The 17,135-nt window shown below is 45.3% G+C and overlaps 1 protein-coding gene across 16 annotated transcripts in view; it reads left to right on the plus strand.

Annotated features, from left to right (window-relative positions):
- Positions 1-15,997, plus strand: part of LOC310639047 (uncharacterized protein) — a 49,796-nt gene extending 33,799 nt beyond the window's left edge. For 5 of the 16 annotated variants that reach the window (XR_014492215.1, XR_014492218.1, XR_014492222.1 and 2 more), the window contains 2 exons: positions 14,013-14,132; positions 14,646-15,992. Coding sequence is in view for 2 of the 16 variants with exons in the window: in XM_083360416.1 (XP_083216542.1) it covers positions 14,646-14,872 (227 nt within the window). In the remaining 14 variants the exon portion in view is untranslated. Of the gene's footprint in view, positions 1-269; positions 683-14,012; positions 14,133-14,645 lie in introns of all 16 variants that reach the window. The other 11 variants (XR_014492217.1, XR_014492221.1, XR_014492219.1 and 8 more) reach the window with 7 other exon arrangements.
- Positions 15,998-17,135: the final 1,138 nt, after the last annotated feature.

Below are 17,135 nucleotides of genomic sequence, written 5' to 3' on the forward strand. Positions count from 1 at the left end.
TTTAGTTTTGATTCCCTGAAATGATGCAGAATATGAGATGGAGGCAAACAGTTGGGTATTATTTAAAAAAAATGGAAATTTTTCAGGGCTCCTAGGACACAGAATACTTTAATAGCAACAACACTGATAGAATATTGACCGTCCATATACAAACAGGAGAACTGGCAAGCTCAGAGGATTTTACAGAGCCAACTTATTTTACTAATAAAAGAGAATATTTGTAGCTCAGTGTTGACATGATAGGTCCTTGATGCTCTGTTTTCTTGCAGAGGTTTCACTACGCAAACTAGGTAACTGTTGTGATACAGCATCAGCCTGTGGATTCAGCAGCTGAGTCGGACAATTCTGAAGAGGAGGAGGAGGAGGGGTTTGGAGAGCCTTTGGTGTCAGAGGAAGGTTCTGATGCACCGCAGAACTCTCAGCCAGGCCCCTCCCATCTTGTTCCTCCTCAGACCCAGCTGTGTGAGCCTGAAAGATTGGAAGAAGACGATCCACAGCTGGCTCTGTTCAGGGACGTTAGGAGCAGGAGGCAATCCAGCAGAACTGAGCAAAGGAAAGCAATGAGGCAACTCGGGAGAAGGCAATGAGAAGCCACGCCTTGAGGCTGCTGTTTAAAAAGGGAATGTGTGGGAGGTGCTGGTTGCTGAAGGCAACTGTTTGAAGAGCTTCTGATAAAGTCTTGGTCTGTATTTGTTTAACTTTTGTTTGAACTTTTTTCTTTAGCTTTTGCAAATAAATTTGGTTGGATTAGTTCCAGCCTATTAAATATAAAAAGGGGTTGTCCCTGACATTCCAACAGGGCCAGTCATAGGCTGGAACAGAACAGTAACATCATCAGTTTGTATAATAAAAAGTACATTACCTAAGTAAAATACTTTTAAAAAATATTTTAAAAGTACAACCCAGTAATGATGGAGAAGACTCAGTGGCTTTATAATGCTTCTTGAACCAAACAGAATGGAGGATTTTGGTGGAATCTTCCCTGCTGTAATATTTTGTGGCATATCGCACTCTACTTGATAATTGCTCCTATGTATATGCAGTGGCGTAGCGTGGGGGGTGCAGGGGGGGCCGGCCGCACCGGGCGCAACATCTGGGGGGGCGCGCTCGACGGCGCCGGGATCCGGCAGGGCGGAGGCACCGGAGCCCCAGCCGGGAAGGGCCTGACGCCCCACACACACACACACACAAACACACAGCGTGACTCCTCCTTCGGGCCGCTCCGACCGGAAACTCCATAGGCCACAAGTCGGAGGCGCTCTTCTTTGCCCAGCCTAGAAGGCTCCGGGGAGCCAGGCCCGGCTGGAGCTCCTTTAACTTTTGCCAGGCGGCCTCCGCTCCCCCGAGACGTTTACCTCAAAGCGCCCGAGGCTGGAGCTCTTGGAGCGCGATTTCTTGCGGAGATAGACGGAGAAAAACCTGCGCACCGTGAACTTCTTCGTACTCGTGTCCATCGCTAGGGCACGCCGTTCGGCCCGCACGCCGCAGCCATCCGAGGAAGGCAAGGAAGAGGGCACGTCTCCCTAGGCTGGCCACGGTCCTCGGGCAAAGTCATCCGGTCCCTGGGGCGAGCCGAGTCCCACCGAAGACAGCCTTCGCCAAGGCAGGGGCGATCAACTTACCGGAGCGGCTTTTTTTCCCCCCCGCCTGGGTTTACATTTCATGGCTGCAAGCCCAACTCTCTTCCTCTCCGCCTCCTCCGCCTCCTCCTCCTCCCCCCCCACGGTCCTCTCCCGCCCAATCGGAACCGGCTTTTTCTGCCCGGCGGAAGCCACCGGTTGTCCAGAGAGCTCCTCTCCGAGCGCTAGCCCTGCGGAGAGGCCAGGAAGGTGAGGGGGGGACCGGGCTTGTCTCGGCTTGTCCCTCGCCGTAAAAGGAGCCGGTCAGTTTCCTCCTGGCTTCCGGAGCGCGCTAGAGAAGGGAAGCGCGCCCCGTTGCCGCTCGCCGTGGGTTGGGAACTGCAGCGCGGAGAGAGCTATAATTATCTGGGCCTGGGAAGGGATGAGTCCTCCTCACAAAAGGAGATTCCCCTGGGTAACAGGGGTCGGCAACCTTGGCTCTTTTATGACTCGCGGACTTCAACTCCCAGAATTCCCGAGCCAGCTACGCTGGCTCGGGAATTCTGGGATTTGAAGTCCGCGAGTCATAAAAGAGCCAAGGTTGCCGACCCCTGCAGTGGCGTAGCGTGGGGGGTGCAAGGGGGGCCGGCCGCACCGGCCGCAACATCTGGGGGGGCACACTCGCACTCGCAGCTCTCTGCCCCTGCCTGGCTCACTCTCTCTCACAGCAGTGCTGGCTGTGCGAATCCGATCCAAGCCGCCGGGTCACTGTCCACTGTGGAGGGGGGGTGCCAGGCGTGCGGTGCGGTGCGGAGAGAGAGCGAGGGACTATCTGGGGGAGGGACAGTGCAGCGGCCACCCAGCAGGTTAGGGGGCGCAAATTACTTGCCTTGCCCCGGGTGCTGACAACCCACGCTACGCCACTGTGTATATGCAATATCTTTGAATAAGCCTGTTATGTATTGAGATAAGTTGCTTGTAAACTGTGTTTGCAACGGTTAACAGCCGTTACGGTTAAACTCCAGACAGCTGGTCTCCAGAGTTGTTACTTTGCATTTTAAGGTGGGAAGTTACTGTTTAATCTCATTGGCTGCTGACTAGTGGCAGCCCAGATAAATAGAAGCTGAGCAGCGTTTGGGGCTGCTTCTGTAGTATGAATAAAGACGTGACTGTTTCACCATTCTGCCTTGTTGTCTCACCAAACCAAGAAGGTGGGATGTGCTCCTCAAGTAGAAGACAGAGGTCACTAGGGGGCGAGACCAGCACCTGAGCCTGGCAGGAACTATGCTCCCCCCCTTGGTCTGCCGGCAATTCACGCAGAGACCGCGATGCCCTGAGGATCCGTCCTAGGGCTAGCACAGCAGCACAAGACATTGCGAGGACAACGAAAACTCACCATGGCCAAAGTTGGAAAATTGCCGGAGTTCGATGTAGTGCCTCCTGAGAGGTGGAGTTCCTACATCTCCTGCATCAAGGTTAGCAAAGACAGCTTGAAGGCTGCTACGCTCCTATGCGTATGCGGCCTGGCTACATTCTATATAGCTGAGAACTTGCTTGCCCCGGCTACACTCGAGTCAATTGCCTATGCATATCTTAAGAAGAAGCTCAAAGACCATTTTGAGCCGAAACTCAAAATGGCAGCATGCGTTTGAGCAGCGGGAGCATCAGCCTGGAGAGTCTGCCACCGAGTTCATAGCCACTCTTCTCCAGGTGTCCCGGTTATTCAACTTTGCAGAACTTGAAGAAAGACTGAGAGACCGACTAGTCTGCGGATTCAGGAATCAAGGTCTCCAACAGAAATTATTTGCAAGAGACTCTTTCATTCCAAGAAGCCCTGAAGGAGGTGATGAAGCCGCTGGAGGAGCCGTCAAGGCCTTACAGCCCTCCAAGAACACTCCCAGCACAGAAACTGTCCACCACGAGGACGTCAAAAGGCCAGAAGACTCTGACACGGACCTTGGTGGTTGATCGGCTCCAGAAGAAGCCAGAGAGGAACCAGCTTGAGAAGGTAGTTCCCTCGATGTGCGGGCTGTGGAGGTCGTCATAGATGCTCGGAGTGCAGGTTATGCACAGCCTTGTGCTGGGTATGTGGCAAACAAGGCCACATTGCTGCTGTCTGCAAAGGTCGCCATGGGACATACCCCAAGAAGAAGTATTCAGGAAAGGTACTGGGGCCCCCAGGCAACACCAAGTTGGCTATCACTCCAGTCGAAGGAGCGTCTTCAGAACTGGAGCCCATCATCCCCTTAAAGAGAAGCTTAGGCTAAAGATCAAGCTTCAGGGAGTTCCATGTAACATGGAACTGGACACTATCTGTATTTTCCCAAGGAACGTTTAATCACATCTGCAGTTGTAGCAACAAACAAGTAAAACTCAGGCTGTGTAACCTGTTGCTGATGGACTTACAAAACTCCTGCATAGCTGTTAATGAGAAGCTATGCTCATGGTGCAGTTCAAGAGGTTTGAGGGTCTCTTGGACATCATGGTTGTCGAGGGCCACCGCACAAGCCTCATTGGCTTAGATTGGTTTGATGCCTTGGGCATCCAAGTAACAGGCATTCACAAAACGCTAGCAGTGGACCTGTCAGCAGTTTGCCAAGAGTTTGCTGATGTGTTCAGCCCAAACTTAGGAAAATACAAGGGGCCTCCAATTGCCCCCCACCTTGATCCTACCGTAACCCCAATATGGATCAAGCCTTGCTGAGTGCCTTTTGCCCTCAAGCCCAAAATCGATGCAGAGCTAGGCAAGCTGGTGCAACGGGGTGTTACAGCCAGTAGATAGTGGGGTGTGGGAGACCCCATAGTCACTCCACTTAAGGCCAACGGTGAGGTGCGCATATGTGCAGATTATTAGTGCACTATTAACAGAGTACTTCAACAACATGCATATCCGGTGCCTGTAGTCAGCCACATTTTGGCATCACTTTGTGAATGTCACGTATTCACAAAGTTAGACTTGGTGCAGGCCTACCAGCAACTGCCCGTGGATGATGCCACGGCAGAAGCTTAGACTATTGTCACGCACAAGGGAGCTTTCATGGTCAGGTGCCTACAGTTCGGGGTCAGTGTAGCCCCAGGGCTGTTTCAGGGAGTTATGGAGCACACACTCAAGAACATTCCAGGTGTGTGCCCCTACTTCAATGATGTTCTCATCACTGGGGAGTCAGAGGAGATTTTGTCCAAACAGCTCAAAGCCACCCTTCAGTGTTTCCACAGTGGGGCTGAAACTAAAAAAAGAAAAGTGCAAGATCGGGGTAGATTCAACACAATTCCTTGGGTTCTGCATAGATGCTGCAGGCATTCATCTGGAGGATTCCAAGCTCAAAGCAATCCAGCAGGCTCCCAGTCTGAAGGGGGAGCTTCAGGCCTTTTTAGGACTTCTGAATTTTTATCATGCCTTTCTTCCACACAAGGCCGCAGTGGCAGAGCCGTTACACTGGCTCTTGGACAAAAAGGCAAAGTGGCAGTGGACAAGTGTCCATGAGAAAAGCTTCTTGGCAGTCAAATCACTGCTGTCTTCAAACTCAGTACTCACCCATTTTCAGGAAAAGCTGCCTCTCCGCATTGCTTGTGATGCTTTGCCGTATGGGGTAGGAGCCGTGTTAAGTCACTTGTTGGCACACAGGAGATAGGCTCCCATCGCTTATTATTCTAGGACACTGTCTTCAGCAGAATGCAATTACCCACAAATAGACAAGGAGGCACTGGCCATAGTGGCCAGTATTAAGAAGTTTCATGATTACTTGTATGGCCGCCACTTCACGGTCTTCACGAACCACAAGCCACTTCTAGGGTTATTCACCACAAATAGACAGACACCTCATATCTTATCTCCACGAATGTTGAGGTGGTCTATCTTTCTCTCAGCTTATAGTTACAGCCTGATTCATAAACTGGGCAAAGAAATGGGCCATGCAGATGGCCCCAGCAAGCTTCCCCTGCCACATTTAAAGCCAGACCCTGCTCTGGCTGCTTGCATCCTGGCTATCCAGGACTTGTTGGAGTCTCCCCTTCATGCTGGGGATGCAGCTGCAGAAACAGCCGCTGAGAAGATGCTTAGCCATGTCTTGAACTGGGTGTATACAGGATGGCTTAACAAATGTCTGGGGCCAAACTTTCAGAGTTTTTTTATGAGGAAGGATGAGCTTTCTGCTCATAAGGGGTGCATCCTTTGGGGGAGTTGAGTCATAGTCCCGAGCTCTTTGAGGCCCAGTGTTTTAGAGTCTCTGCACGAGGACCATCCAGGAATAGTCCGGATGAAGGCACTCACGAGGAGCTACCTTTGGTGGCCTGGGCTGCATAAAGATATCAAGCTCAAGTTCATAGCTGTTTCACTTGTCAGCAATCAAGGCCAAAAATGCTGCAAGCCCCTGTCCACCGATGGGAAGCCATGCACGCTCCGTGGTCAAGAATCCACATTGACTTTGCCAGGCCCTTTCAGGGACAATGGTTCTTAGTTGTGGTGGACAGCCACTCTAAGTGGTTAGAGGTCGCACCAGTCCCAAATATGACTACTGCCAGGACCATCCAGGAACTGCACAGAATATTTGCAACCCATGGTCTACCCAACATGTTAGTCTCAAACAATGGGGCTCAGTTTACTGCTACAGAATTCCAGTCCTTCCTGAAGGCTAACCTGATAAGGCATGCCACTTCGGCCCCCTTTCACCTGGCCTCGAATGGCCAAGTGGAGCGAATGGTCCGTATGACCAAAGACTCCTTAAAGAGGATCATAACCGGTGACTGGAAGCACAGGCTAGCAGATTTCTTACTTTGCCAATGCACAACACCCTGCATTTTAACGGGCAGAATCCCAGCCGAACTGAGATGGGGTAGATGCTTAATTACTAAGCTGGATCAGCTGCATCCAGACAGAGTTGCTTCTGACACTGCACAGCCAAAAGCACCGCGATGCTTGCAAGTGGGTGACCGGATTTGGGCCCGGAACTATGGTCCAGGCCCAGGGGAACTGTGGGTGGTAGCAGTGATTGGTAAGGTGACGGGGCCACTTTCCTATGAAGTGGTCCTGGAAGATGGCAGGGTGATTTGGCAGCACATTGACCAGCTGTGCTGGAGACTAGTGAACCAACCACTGGCAAATGACTCGTTTCATAACCAACCCCAGGGGCAATTTAACAATGCCCCGTCTGCAGAGCCTGCAATTACTGATGGGACTCTCAGCCATGGAGAGGGGGAACTATTGGCAGGCAATTCAACCCCGCTTGCACATACTGCTCCCATTGAGAAGAACCGGCAACTGGTACCGATTGCCAGCTCAACGCAGACTGTACCACAAATGGACTTTGGCTCAGATCTACTGGAACAGGCCAGCCAAAGAGACTTGGGCAGATCTGAAGCAATCGGTTCTCAAGCCCCTGGTCTACCCAGCCTGGCAGGCGAACAGGTAGACTGGGAAGTTCCAGTGGCTCTGAGATGCTCGGAGCGACAGCGAAAACCACCAATGTATTTAAAGGACTATGTACATTGTTCAAGATTTGCACCATCTAGGAGTAAGGGGTGTTATGTATTGAGATAAGTTGCTTTTAAACTGTGTTTGCAATGGTTAACAGCCATTACGGTTAAACTCCAGACAGCTCGTCTCCTAAGTTGTTGCTTTGCATTTTAAGGTGGGAAGTTACTATTTAATCTCATTGGCTGCTGACTAGTGGCAACCCAGATAAATAGAAGCTGAGCAGTGTTTGGGGCTGGTTCTGTCGTGTTGAATAAAGACATGACTGTTTCACCATTCTGCCTCGTTGATGTCTCACCAAACGGAGAACTTAACAAAGCCATTTTGCCAAATGTTTGAAGAAACATACAATGCATACAGAAGTAGTCAATCCTTAGAATAAGGACCACACTGGGCAGAGTAATGATATAAACTGGATGGGAGACTAGGATTTTCTCTTCCCCCCCATTTTCTGGGCAGGAGGTTGGGGATTGTGTTAAATGTACTTTAAGACTTGTGCTATGTTTCTGTGACACTGACCTCAAAATGATAGAAGCCTGTCCTGATAGCTTTGGATAATTCTGCCACAAGAATTCACTGATGTATTGAGACCAGGTTCCAGGCTCTGGAGGGAAAAAATGACGCTGGAGTTACGTACATCTCTAGATCTGCAAGTTTGCCCATCCCTGGTTTATTGCAACACAGGGAAAACAAAGAAGCACTAGATTTTTTTAATGGGAACAACACCATTGACATCAATCACAAAATTTAGAAATCATTAGCATGCAACTCCTGTGATTGCCCAAAGTGATTGGGACTGAAAACATCTGAAGGTCTCCAGATTCTTCTTGTGGAGTTCCTTGTGCTCTAGGGCTTCAGATTTGCACCTCTGGTGAAGATAAATGAAAATAAAAATCTGCAACAAACAGTACATATGATATAAAGTAGGTATTTGTGGGGCCATGATTACCAAGGAGCTATCTGAAAGTGGGCAGTTTCTGCAGTAAAATGTCTCCTAGTGTTGTGCAGTTGATTGTTTGAATTGCAGCTTGCAACAAGTGCAAAAACATGCAGCTTTCTCTACATACTCACTTTAGACACTTCTGTATACACCAGGCCCAAGTAAACTGGGCAGTAGCATAAAAGCAAAAAGAGGTTACTTACATGAGGACTGCAGACTGAAGCTAGCTCTAGACCTTGATTGATCTAAATCAAAAAGGGTTGGCAAACTTTGTGTTGCCATGCAATCTCATGGGCTGGCCTGAACATGAAAGAGAAGAAACAAAGCAAACATTGTTCCCCACTCTGAAATCTCACTGAATTGTACTCTAGTGAGAGATAACTAGCATATTGTGGGATATTGTTTTTGCTCATTCAAGTTTTTGACCAAGGGAAATTCCAGAGTTCTGTTAGCTAAATTCCCCAGGTCACTGGGTTGATGTGTTCTTTACAATCATGTCCTACTGTTGATATCATTTCACTGGAGATGGGAGAGAACAAGAGAAGGAGTAAAGGTGGACTTGAACCTTGGACTTTGTAGACCAGATCCAAAACTTGACTTTAGTTATCATTTTAACTTTTCTGTAATATCTAACTCCAGGCAAAGAATCATGTGGCAGGGTAAAAAGACAACAGCTATATTTAAGTCTGGCAGACTTATTTTCTCCAAAGGCAATGAACTACCTTTTCTACCTACTTTGAAGGATCCTTTCTTAGTGCCTGGGTTTAATATGATTACTCCTTCTATGTGAATTACATAATCAGCCAAAATTAAAATCTTTCCACTAGATGGTGGTATTTCGATGCACACAAAACTCTGGATAGGACATCTGCTTTCATTATTGGTAGCTTGCTTTCTTAGCTTTACAAAATGGTTGTTAGTAGAATCACTGTTTAAATTATTACAACAATATGCCAAGGCACACATAACATTTGCTAATATAAACATTATTTAGACTTACCGAACTTGATGCAATCCTATATGTTCCACTATAGCCAATGTACAGAACAAAGCTGTACTACCTGGGATCTCCACTTTCTGGTCAGCTAGTAAGGAAATGAGGTGGCCATCCTCAGTCATGCCTAAATGTTGGGGTGTGGTTTGGTGATCAAGCAGGACATGACCCAGAATTTTAATGTCCTCATCACCACATGAGTAGAGATTTCTCTTTAGGAATCTCTGTCCTTAGGCATGTTGCAAAACCTGCCTTCTCAACCACTCAGAAGATGGAAGGACATTACAGCAGTACGGTATTAAAGAGAGAAAAGTTAGGTGCAAACCTTCAGGCAAGTCAACATGGAGAAAAGTCAAGATGATGGCCACAGCCATGTAATCAAAGCAAACAACCACAATTTAAAAAATCATGGTCTTCAAGGGCAGCTCCATTTAGAATGAGTTGCGATAATCCAATAGGAAATGTCCAGGGCATGAGTAACTACAAGGCTTCATGGTCTGGGGAAGAATGCAATATCTGCACAAAATGAATATGGCTATGGCTGCCAATTCTCCTCAAGCAAGAGCTAAGAGTCCAGGAGGACCCCCAAGTTGAACACTGTTGTTGTTGTTGTTAGCTGCGAAGTCGTGTCCGACCCATCGCGACCCTATGGACAACATTCCTCTAGGCCTTTCTGTCCTCTACCATCTTCTGGAGTCCATTTAAGCTCACGCCTACTGCTTCAGTGACTCCATCCAGCCACCTCATTCTCTGTCGTCCCCTTCTTCTATTGCCCTCGATCTTTCCCAGCATTAGGCTCTTCTCCAGTGAGTCCTTCCTTCTCATTAGGTGGCCAAAGTATTTGAGTTTTAGCTTCAGGATCTGGCCTTCTAAAGAGCAGTCGGGATTGATCTCCTCTAGGACTGACCGGTTTGATCACCTTGCAGTCCAAGGGACTCGCAGGAGTCTTCTCCAGCACCATAGTTCAAAGGCCTCAATTCTTTGGCGCTCAGCCTTTCTTATGGTCCAGCTTTCACTGCCATACATTGCAACTGGGAAAACCATAGCCTTGACTATACGCACTTTTGTTGACAGGGTGATGTCTCTGCTTTTTAGTGTGCTGTCTAGATTTGCCATGGCTTTCCTCCCCAGGAGCAAGCGTCTTTTAATTTCTTGCCTACAGTCCCCATCTGCAGTGATCTTGGAGCCCAGGAAAATAAAATCTGTCACTACCTCCATTTCTTCCCCATCTATTTGCTAGGAATTGAGAGGGCCAGATGCCATGATCTTGGTTTTCTTAATGTTAAGTTTCAACCCAAGTTTTGCACTCTCCTTCTTCACCCGCAACAAGAGGCTCTTTAGTTCTTCTTCACTTTCTGCCATTAGAGTGGTATCATCTGCGTACCTTAGGTTGTTGATATTTCTTCCGGCAATCTTAATTCCAACTTTTGATTCATCTAGCCCTGCCTTTCTCATGATGTGCTCTGCATATAAGTTAAATAGGCAGGGCGACAGTATACAGCCTTGCCGGACTCCTTTCCCAATTTTGAACCAATCAGTGGTTCCATGTCCAGTTCTCACTGTTGCTTCTTGACCCGCATATAGGTTTCTCAAGAGACAAATAAGATGGTCTGGTACTCCCATCTCTTTAAGAACTTGCCACAGTTTGTTATGATCCACACAATCAAAGGCTTTAGCATAGTCAATGAAGCAGAAGTAGATGTTTTTCTGGAACTCCCTAGCTTTCTCCATGATCCAGCGTATGTTGGCAATTTGATCTCTAGTTCCTCTGCTTCTTCGAAATCCTGCCTGTACTTCTGGTAGTTCTCGATCCACATACTGCTGAAGTCTAGCTTGTAGGATTTTAAGCATGACTTTACTAGCATGAGAAATGAGTGCAATGGTGCGATAGTTTGAACATTCTTTGGCACTGCCTTTCTTTGGAATTGGAATGTAAACTGATCTTTTCCAATCCTGTGGCCACTGTTGAGTTTTCCAAATTTGCTGGCAAATTGAGTGTAGCACTTTTACTGCATTGTCTTTTAAGATTTTGAATAGCTCAGCTGGAATATTGTCACCTCCACTAGCTTTGTTGTTGCTCAGCTTTTCTAAGGCCCACTTCACTTCACATTCTAGGATGTCTGGCTCGAGGTCAGTGACCACCTCATTGTGATTATCTGGGACGTTAAGCTCATTCTTGTATAGTTCTTCTGTATAATTTTGCCACCTCTTCTTAATCTCTTCTGCCTCTGTTAGGTCCCTGCCATTTTGGTCCTTTATCATGCCCATTTTTGCATTAAATGTTCCCTTCATCTCTCCAATTTTCTTGAAAAGATCTCTGGTCCTCCCTATTCTATTGTTTTCTTCTATTTCTTTGCACTGTTCATTTAAGAAGGCATTCTTATCTCTTCTAGCTATTGTCTGGAATTCTGCATTCAATTGGGCATATCTATGTTTTTCTCCCTTGCCTTTCGCTTCCCTCCTTTCCTCAGCTATTTGCAAAGCTTCCTCAGACAGCCATTTTGCTTTCTTGCATTTCTTTTTCTTTGGGATGGTTTTGGTTGCTACCTGTTATACAATGTCGCGAACCTCTGTCCATAGTTCTTCAGGCACTCTGTCTATCAGATCTAATTCCTTAAATCTATTTGTCACCTCTACTGTATATTCAACAGGGATATGATTTAATTCATACCTGAGTGGCCTAGTGCTTTTCCCTACTTTCTTCAGTTTAAGCCTAAACTTTGCAAGGAGAAGCTCATGGTCTGAGCCACAGTCAGCTCCTGGTCTTGTTTTTACTGACTGTATAGAGCTTCTCCATCTTTGGCTGCAGAGCATATAGTCAATCTGATTTCTGTGTTGACCGTCTGGTGATGTCCATGTGTAGAGCCGTCTCTTGGGTTGTTGGAAAAGAGTGTTTGCTATGACCATTGTATTCTCTTGACAAAATTCTATCAGCCTGTGCCCTGCTTCATTTTGTACTCCAAGGCCAAACTTGCCTGTTATTCCAGTTATCTTTTGGCTTCCTACTTTAGCATTCCAATCCCCCATGATGATAAGCACATCATTTTTGGGTGTTAGTTCTATGAGGTGCTGTAGGGCTTCATAGAACCGGTCAATTTCATCCTCTTCAGCACTGGTGGTTGGGGCATAGACTTGGACTACTGTGATATTGAATGGTTTGCCTTGGATTCGAACTGAGATCATTCTGTCATTTTGAGGATTGTATCCCAGTATTGCTTTTCCTACTCTTTTATTGACTATGAAGGCTACTCCATTTCTTCTGAGGGATTCTTGCCCGCAGTAGTATACCTGATGGTCATCTGAATTAAATTCACCCATTCCTGTCCATTTTAGTTCGCTGATACCTAAGATGTCGATGTTCAGTCTTATCATCTCTTGTTTGACCACGTCCAGCTTGCCTTGATTCATGGATCTTACATTCCAGGTTCCTATGGAGAAAAAATCTTTACAGCATCGGACTTTCCTTTCACCACCAGACACATCCACAGCTGAGCGTCCTTTCGGCTTTGGCCCAGTCGCTTCATTCTTTCTGGCGCTACTAGTACTAGCCCTCTGCTCTTCCCCAGTAGCATATTGGACGCCTTCCGACCTGAGGGGCTCATCTTCCAGCATCATATCGTTTTGCCTTTTGGTACTGTCCATAGGGTTTTCATGGCAAAGATACTGGAGTGGTTTGCCATTTCCTTCTCCAGTGGATCACCTTTTGTCAGAACTCTCGGCTATGACCTGTCCGTCTTGGGTGGCCCTGCACGGCATAGCTCATAGCTTCATTGAATTACGCAAGCCCCTTTGCCACGACAAGGCAGTAATCCATGAAGGATTATGGTCCCATGCATTTTGCCAATATTGGATAGCATTACTATAGCATGGGATATGTATAATTTGTTATGATCAGCATATTGATGATTCCCATTCTGCCTTTCCCAGTGGTATGGTGTAGATATTAAAGAGGAATAATGAAAGATTGGAGCAAGCAGGAAGCCCCACACCTAGGGCTTAATCTGCCTCTCCTCCCTCCCCAACATCAACTGGAACCTACCACAGAGAAAGGAGGAGAACCGCCACAAAACATTTGTCTCTATTCTCCACTCAAAGTATTAATCCAATACAGATCTCCACCGCCTCTTGTTTTCATAAGGAGAATACTTCTATATTCAGCAACAAAGAAGGGAAGATTATCTGGGGGGCTAACAGAAAGCCTTGGTGGAGCAGTGGGCTAATGCCTCCTTAAGTAACACCAGCTGCCTGCAATTAGTGCAGGTTCGCATCCCACCAGGCTCAAGGTTGACTCAGCCTTCCATCCTTCCGAGGTAGGTAAAATGAGGACCCAGATTGTTGGGGGCAATTAAGCTGACTTTGTAATAATGCCGCTTGGGGGTGTGTGTGAAAGCCCTAATAAGCAGGCATATACACAGAATGAAGGCTACTCCTAAGCTTGTAAGCCGCCCTGAGTCTTCGGAGAAGGGCGGGATATAAATGGAATTAAAATAAAAAATAAATAAAATAAATAAATAAAGTAACGTGCAAAGAATTTGAAACATACCATATTTAGAAAATATTCTAAATGATTTCCTTTAAACTACTTTCTTTCTTTTTATCTATGATTCACATTTCAAGGTAGTTATGCCCTTTAACTTGGAAAGGATGGGTTTTCCCCTAGACAGCATTTGGTTTCCTATTGCAGCCTATCTTGTTCCTCAGGCTTTTTTTTTCTATTGTAGCTGAATTTCGACACTATGATGAGCTGCCTGGAGGAAAAGGAGGAATTTAACAATGTCAGGCTGATATTAACCCTGTCAGCAAGGTCATGGCCCTTTTTCTCATATATACAGAAAATGTTGCTCTATCTTGCTGGGGAAAAAATTGAAAAGATATATTATGACTTGAATGTCTTTTTGTTGCAACATTTTGGCCCCATGTTTTTCATAGAAGACATAAAAGAGGAAAGCTATTTGCTAAAATGTCTTTTTTCTTTTCTCTGTTGTAAAAGACCAGCATTTTAAAAAACAGTCATAAGGGGCTAATAAATTTTCTCTTGGTGGCCATTAGGCAAGAAGCTGCAACACGTTGAAAGTTCATGGCAGAGCTATTGGAGCAAAGAGACGGAGTATGTTTGGACAATTGCTCCCATGGGAAAATAAATTAAGAGCTCCAACTGAATAAAAAGACGTAAGAACATAGAAAACAACCTGCTGGATTCAATATTTGTCTCATATACTATCAGCTAGGTTCATTTAGAAGCTCACCAACATGAGCAGGAGGGTGATGTCCATTTCCATTCTTTATCCCTAGAACTGATATTAAAGGTCTGCCCCCCAGGGATTCTGGAGGCAGTAATACATCAAAATTCCTAACTTAACTTAAACCTCATGGATTTATCCAGTCCTCTTTTAAGTCAACTGAAGTTGAGTATTTTCACACCCAATGCAGCAAGTTCCATACGTAAAAGATAAATTGGACTTTTTATTGGAACAGGGTCCGCATTAACCTTCATAATATATGAGCTCCATATTATCATGGACTCCAAAGCAACAGCTTGCTTTTTGGAAAGGACCTGCTGAATAGGCAATACAGTATTAGCACACTTTTCTCTATTTATTTATCTTTCAACTACTGTATATTGCTGTGATACATTATCAGCATTTATCCTGCTATCTTTCTAATAATTCTTTTTAACACTAGTGAAGGAGGAGGAGGAGGAGGAGGAGAAGAAGAAGAAGAAGAAGAAGAAGAAGAAGAAGAAGAAGAAAGCTACCTCCAAGCCTTTTCCACCTTTTGATAGAGATCACTTTGCCATTGGAGGTTTACATGAATCTACAGTATATTTATGTTTCCCTTCAGAGGCATTTTGGGGTGCACAAATGCTCCCTCCTTCTCTTTTTCCCTATATCTACAACCCTTTTAAGTAAGTCAGGCTGGGGGAAGGTGATTGACCCAAAGTCATCAAAATGAGCTTCCATGACTGAGGGTGCAGTAGAACCTGGGTTCCTTGCTTCTAGTCTAACCACCATGACTATGCTAGAAGTAACATAACATAACACAACACAACATAACACAACATAACATGACATGATATGGCATAACATGACATAACACAACACAACACGACATGACATGACATAACAAGGAGGGGGAGGAGAGAGAGAGGACATTTGGAAGAGTAGTGTGAGCTAAAAGGGAAAAAAGAGTTCTTGACAATGTATACCTTAACATACATCTAGGATGTGCCTGTTCGTTAACTTACCAGACTTTGGGTGAACATTATTACAATTATTTGTTGTTGTGATTCTTCAGTTTTGGTTTAGCCAGAATGCTAACCCATAAACCAAGTCTGCAGTGGATGATTTCATAGAATTCATAAGTAAGCCAAATAACCTTTTATAATACAGTAGTTAAGTATTATGGGTGTACCAGTCATTGTCTCTGCTTCCTGACAATGTGAAATGCTACAGTAAGTCATTTCCAGGCATCCAGGGACAAAAGGAAGCAAGAACCAGTTTGGTTGTGTGAGAAAGAGTGGGAAAAAAGAATGAAATTTCTATCTGCTTAGACAGTTCTCTTGCATATATATTTTGATATACAGAGTTGTTTTGGATAAAAAGATGGGTGGCATATGAATTTAATAAACAAGTACATTTTAAAGGTCAGTTTACAGTATGTCAGATTATGTCCCTTATTCACTCTCAGTTGTAAGATTCATTTCTTAAAATTGGCCTAGTTTACTTTTCCAAAGCTCTACCTTACTCTCAGTTCAGATACATTTTTATTAGATAACAACATCTGGGCTGCAAAAATATATGTTGCTGTCTAGTTGTCAGTTTTCCCTCCATGTTCACTCAAGGATTAATTCTGGATGGTATATAGGGTATTTGCAGATTTATCAGATTAGCCATTACATGAAATACTATGTTGTACTAGGTGTTTTTTGCTTAATCTAGCAGGTTGCTTTTATTTACCTACTTTCTAAATGTTCCTCCAGGAATATTTCAGTACAGGTTATATATATGACCTAGACATTGTTAGACATTGTTATTTGAATATTGATCTTTTTAACATTTATATTTTATTGTGTTTTCCTAATCCAGGTGAAATGTTAATATATATTGCTAGTCCATGTATAATATGCCATTCGCTAAATAAATACATAAATAGGAATAATAATAATAACAATAACAACAACAATAACAACAACAACAACAACAACAATAATAATAATAATAATAATAATAATAATAATAATAATAATAATAATAATAATAATAATGTTGCTGGAATTGGATGCAGTGTTCCAATATCTCAGAGGCTGCCACAAAGAAGAGGGAGTCAAGCTATTCTCCAAAGCACCTGAAGGCAGGACAAGAAGCAACGGATGGAAACTAACCAAAGAGACAGAAGCAACCTAGAACTAAGGAGAAATTTCCTGAAATAATAATAATAATAATAATAATAATAATAATAATAATAAATAATAATAATAATAATAATAATAATAATAATAATAATAATAATAATAATAATAATAATAATAATAAAAGTTGGAACAAAACTTGGAGGTCATCTAGTCCAGCCCCCTGCTCAGGCAGGAAACCCTATACCATTTCAGACAAATGGCTGTCCAGTCTCTTCTTAAAAACTTCCAGTGTTGGAGCATTCACCACTTCTGGAGGCAGGTTGTTCCACTGGTTAATTGTTCTAACTCAGGGGTCGGCAACTTGAATGGGTCAAAGAGCCACTCGGAACCGGTTCTTTCACAAAAGCAAAAAAATGGGAGCCATAAAAAGCATGCGCAGAACAGGAAACTTAATTGAGTGAAAGAAGCAAAGATTGGGAACTGCCGCTTCTTGCCATCTTTGGCGGCAGGAGCAGCGGTGTGTCCGGGCAGCACCAGCTGCCTGCTGGGCAGTAACAACAGGAAGGTGACAGCGGCGGCTACAGTTGGGGCGGCCTAGTGCCCTCCTCGAAAGACGCTGCAGGTGCTCCAGGTCTGGTGTGGGAGCAGCCCCGCTTGCCGTCTTTGGCAGCAGGAGCAGTGGTGTGTCTGGGCAGCACTGCCTGGTACTTGGAGAGGTGGGAGCTGCCGGCGCATCATCCACGCCCACTTGCCGAGTACTGTCTGCTGGGCACAGCGAGGGCATTAAGCCGCCCCAACAGCAGCTGCCACCGCCTTCCTGT

The sequence above is a fragment of the Vipera ursinii genome (genome assembly GCF_947247035.1).
Source record: "Vipera ursinii genome assembly, chromosome: 1".
NCBI lineage: Eukaryota > Metazoa > Chordata > Lepidosauria > Squamata > Viperidae > Vipera > Vipera ursinii.